At 48.2% G+C, this 5,000-nt stretch overlaps 1 protein-coding gene across 1 annotated transcript in view; it reads left to right on the top strand.

The window, feature by feature from the left end:
- The window catches only part of hsd11b2 (hydroxysteroid (11-beta) dehydrogenase 2), a gene marked incomplete at its 3' end in the record, with an annotated part of 14,522 nt that overhangs the window by 2,973 nt on the left and 6,549 nt on the right, over positions 1 to 5,000 (top strand). Inside the window, exon 2 of the mRNA XM_079230895.1 lies at positions 4,887 to 5,000. This exon is cut by the window's right edge and continues 99 nt beyond it. Within this exon, the coding sequence (XP_079087021.1) occupies positions 4,887 to 5,000 (114 nt within the window). The remainder of the gene's footprint in view (positions 1 to 4,886) is intronic.

The raw sequence follows: 5,000 nt of genomic DNA, 5'->3' as shown, positions 1-5,000 counted from the left end.
TCAGGATGTGGGAGGAGCTAATTGTGGAGTCTGGTTTCACACTGAATCACCACGGATCTGGAACGTTCCTCTTGATCGAGTCCACGACCTCTGCTCCCAGTTGGAGAGCAGCACGAGGTTCTGAGTGATGAAGCAACGGAGGCCTTCAGAGGGTTCTCACGAGGAACCGGAGGAGCGAACCGCCAGCAGGAGAACGTTACATAGGGACTGTTTAGAGACATGGCAGTACATGAGTACCTCAGTGGGAACCGTCCACCCGGTGGCTACTGGCGGCCACCGTTGGCCACTGCTGGTTACTGGTGGTTACTGGTGGCTACTGGTGGCCACTGGTGGCTACTGGTGGTTACTGGTGGTTACTGGTGGTTACTGTTAACTGCTGGTTACTGTTGACTGGTGGCCACTGGTGGCTACTGCTGGTTACTGGGGGTTACTGGTGGTTACTGGTCCTGCTATTTAAAGGTCTGTTTCTGCAGCTGCAGGATGTTGCAGGTCGAGTCCCTCCGATGGACATTTCTTTACTTTTGGACCGGACCCGTCGCTGCTTCACCTTCCTCCTTCTCGTCTTCTCTGTCGGTCCTCAGAGAGTTCCCGGCTGACGAGGGCCAGCTGTCCCGGGACAGCGGGATTGATCAGGTGTGAACGGACGTGCTGCTGACGAACACAACCTTTTCGTAACAACGAGACCCACGGAGAGCCGTGACCTCTGCGTGACCTCGTGGGCTCATTCCTCACCTCTAGACGACTCTAGTTGTTGGAGCCGTGACGACTTCCAGGTGTCGTCCTGAACTTTAACTTCTCCTGAAGCCTTTTAATGAAACACGAGCGGCGTCTCACACTGATCCCTTTATTTATTATCTGTCAGGTCAAAAGTTAGACGCGGTAAGAAGACAAATACACAATAAAGATATGTTTAAAATAATAGTTCATCAGTTTCTAAAGCTGTCTGCTTCGTGACCTCCTGAGTTCAGGTCGCCGTTTGTCAGGAGTTTGAGGCCAAAACTTAATTGTTGGAATCAGTGCAGTTGTGATGAAGCTGAGTGATGAAGATGGAGCTGCCGTGCAGATGTGGAGACCTCCACCCAGAGACAGATGTGTGTTCTGACCTCTCTTCTGCACACAAGCACGTTTATTTCTTCATCGGAGGGGCCCCTTGGAGTCTCCGGCCTCGTTGCGTAACGCCGCTCCTCCGCGGAGCGACAACAATCCCCAACTGTCTGTTTTAGGGAGATGGATCTGCTCCTCCAGCGTTTACCCTGGGCCCGTTCCAGAGCCACAGAGGCCCGTGGGAGGTCGGCAGGACTCAGCTGAGGCTCCGTGCTTCACACAGCAACAAGCAAACCATCAAGGGAACGCCATCAAGGGAACGCCATCATGGGAACGCCATCACGGGAAAGCCATCACGGGAATGCCATCAAGGGAACGCCATCATGGGAACGCCATCATGGGAACGCCATCAAGGGAAAGCCATCAAGGGAACGCCATCAAGGGAGCGCCATCAAGGGAACGCCATCAAGGGAACGCCATCCAGGGAACGCCATCAAGGGAACGCCATCAAGGGAGCGCCATCAAGGGAGCGCCATCAAGGGAGCGCCATCAAGGGAACGCCATCACAAGAATGCCATCAAGGGAGCGCCATCAAGGGAACGCCATCACAAGAATGCCATCAAGGGAGCGCCATCAAGGGAACGCCATCACAAGAATGCCATCAAGGGAACGCCATCAAAGGAACGCCATCACAGGAATGCCATCAAGGGAATGCCATCAAGGGAACGCCATCAAGGGAGCGCCATCACAGGAATGACATCAAGGGAACGCCATCAAGGGAACGCCATCAGGAGTCTGAGGCCGCGCAGCAACAATAATACAATTAATTTTTAAATGCACGTTTCTTTCAGAAGAAACTCAGAGTGCCACAGTGCCAATATATAGTAAAACAAAATGAAAACAGTTAAAACATGGTTAATGGAACCCCTAATAAAAAAAGTTTAAAAAAAATACAAATTAATAGCTGCCAATGAACTAACACAAGGTAAAAAATGCCTTCCTGAATAGAAAGGTTTTTAGGCCAGTCATAAAAGAGTTCAGTGTCTGAGTGGCCCGGTGGCCTATGGTGGAGCTTGTTGTTGGGGACCAGGTCTGGTGGTCCATGGTGGAGCTTGGTGTTGGGGACCCGGAGGAGCGAGCGGCATGTAGATCTGAGGGTGCGGGTGGAGGTTTGGGGAGTAATGAGTTGTTGTAGGTAAGGAGGTGCATGTCCATTTATGCATTTATGGGTGAGTAGTTGGACTTTCTAGTGTAGTGAGTGCAGAATGGGTGTCATGTGGTCATATTTATGGACTCTCTTCACGTCCAACAAGCAAACCTTTAACTGTTTGTGCATGGAACCAGAGATCAACGTCAAAGTCCTGAAATTATCCTGAAACTCTTCTCAGAGTCATGATGTTATTTTTCATAATCAGTTTAACGCTCCTCTCTGAAGGTGTGTGGTCACGATCAGGCGGACGTGTTTATTCCTGGAGCCGGCGTTGGCTCTCTCTTCTCGGGACGTGACTGGAAACCCTCCAAGGACGCGCCTCCACACTCTTGCCAGCAGAGCTCCTTTAGACACAAAAGAACAGACAGCAGAGATCAGGTCGTAGGTGCCGGGGCTTCTGGGAAACTGGGCGAGCTGCGGGTAATGTGACCGATCCCCACGACGGCGGGTTCAGAGGGACCCTCCCAGAAAGAGATGTGGACTCGATGGAGTCGGCTCTTTGTTTTTTCTCGGCTGAACTCTGAACACCTTCAGGCTTCGGGTTCTGCTTCCACACAGGAAACACGTTTCTCTCTTCGGCCAATCAAACGGCTGCATCGCCACCATGCATCCACACGAGACCCCCCCAGTGAGAAGAGACTCCACAGGAGACCCTCTCAATTTAGATTCAGATTCAGATTCAACTTTATTGTCATTGCAGATTAGAAGTACTGGGACAAGGAAATGCAGTTTAGCATCTGACTAGAGTGCAAAAGAGAAGCAGTAAAAGTGCAATGTGGTGGATAAATACAATGCAAGACAGTATTAACAGGATATATATATCTATATATATATATAATAAAAACAGCAAAGTGTGCAAGTGTGTATAGACATTGAAGGAAGGTGTCTGGTGTGCGTGTGGGAGGTTAGGGGTTGGTGGTGATGATGGGCGGATGGGGGCTGTCACCGTGGTGCAGAGTTCAGGGTGTTGACAGCTGAATGGAAGAAACTGTTCCTGAGCCTGCTGGTCCTGGAACAGAGGTTTCTATAGCGCCTCCCAGAGGGGAGGAGGGCAAAGTCTATGTGGGGTAAGTGGGGTCCCTGACGATGGCAGCGCTTGAGGTGGACGTCTCGAGGCAGGGAGTGGACTACCGGTGATGGTTGGGCGGTTTTCACCACCCTCTGCAGAGCTTCACCTGTGTGTTCACACAGGTGAGAAGACACCTGTGTGAACAAACGTGCTGCACAAGGTGTTAACGTCCGACAACAACAATGTGATTTGTTGAGACAGATTATGAACGTGCTCCTCACGAGGTCTCTGTGGACCGTTAGCTCTCAGGGTTGTTCATCACGTGGATCAATAAAGTTAAATAATAAAACAGCTCTCAGCCGGCTCTCTGACAGTCATCACAGGACAAAACGTCTCCACAGTGTTTTAAAAGCTCTTTGATGTCCAAATGTCTCCTAACTTTGTAAAGTCCAAATCAATTCCTTTCCATTGATCTGTGATTGATGGGTATCTTTACACTGAATGGTTTGATAATTACAATGTTGAGGCAATACATGACCACGATGTTTTGGCTTGTGCTGATGGGTTTATGTGACAGAGGGCTGATGCCGGTCTCTGTCCAGACCTGCCAGCAATCCAAACAGCAGGAGGATGATGTCATCGCCTGCTCCGCTTCAGACGAGCAGGTGAAAGGTGATCTGGGATATGAGATTAAGATCCAGCACGTCGATCATATCTGCTTGTATGGAACCTCAGAGGACGTGACGCGCTCACATGGGACGTGGCCTTCATGTGCGTCATTGGAGCGTTTCTATAGATACGCAGAGTGATCGGCGGTGATCGGATCTGCTGTTGACGAACATGTCAGCTTTCAGGACCTTTTCATATTAATGAGGCCCATGGAGAACCAATCAATTAGTCTGGAAAAACCCAGATGTTACACTGTAATATGACACAATTATCTACTATTACACTGTAATATGACACAATTATCTACTATTACACTGTAATATGACACAATTATCCAATTATCTACTATTACACTGTAATATGACACAATTATCTACTTTTACACTGTAATATGACACAATTATCTACTATTACACTGTAATATGACACAATTATCTACTTTTACACTGTAATATGACACAATTATCCAATTATCTACTATTACACTGTAATATGACACAATTATCCAATTATCTACTATTACACTGTAATATGACACAATTATCCAATTATCTACTATTACACTGTAATATGACACAATTATCTACTATTACACTGTAATATGACACAATTATCCAATAATCTACTATTACACTGTAATATGACACAATTATCTACTTTTACACTGTAATTTCTCTCTCTATATGATTGCTGTCTCAGGCTGTAAAAGTATTTTCTTTATCGGCCTCAAAATCGTGGAAAAAGTGGGTTTTAATGATTTAGATTAACTGGAAATGTCTCACAGAAATAATGATTTGCTTGTTTAAAATCTTTTATTAAGACCTGGACCAGCGTGTTGAGGGAGGGTCAGGCTGAAGTAATGCAGGTGTCAGATCAGTAGTGGTCTTCACTGTGTGGTGGTTTTGTTGGTAGCAGGTCTGAGGTCGTAATGAGTCGGTCCTCGTGCCCCCGCAGGATGCGACTCTGGGTTCGGCAACGCGACGGCGAAGCATCTGGACGCCATCGGCTTCGAGGTGTTCGCCACGGTGCTGGACCTGTCCGGAGACGGAGCCAGAGACCTGCAGGGGA

Source organism: Taurulus bubalis (genome assembly GCF_910589615.1).
Source record: "Taurulus bubalis genome assembly, chromosome: 15".
Lineage (NCBI taxonomy): Eukaryota > Metazoa > Chordata > Actinopteri > Perciformes > Cottidae > Taurulus > Taurulus bubalis.
Note: the sequence above shows the minus strand (reverse complement) of the source record. Positions and strands in the feature narration are given on the sequence as shown.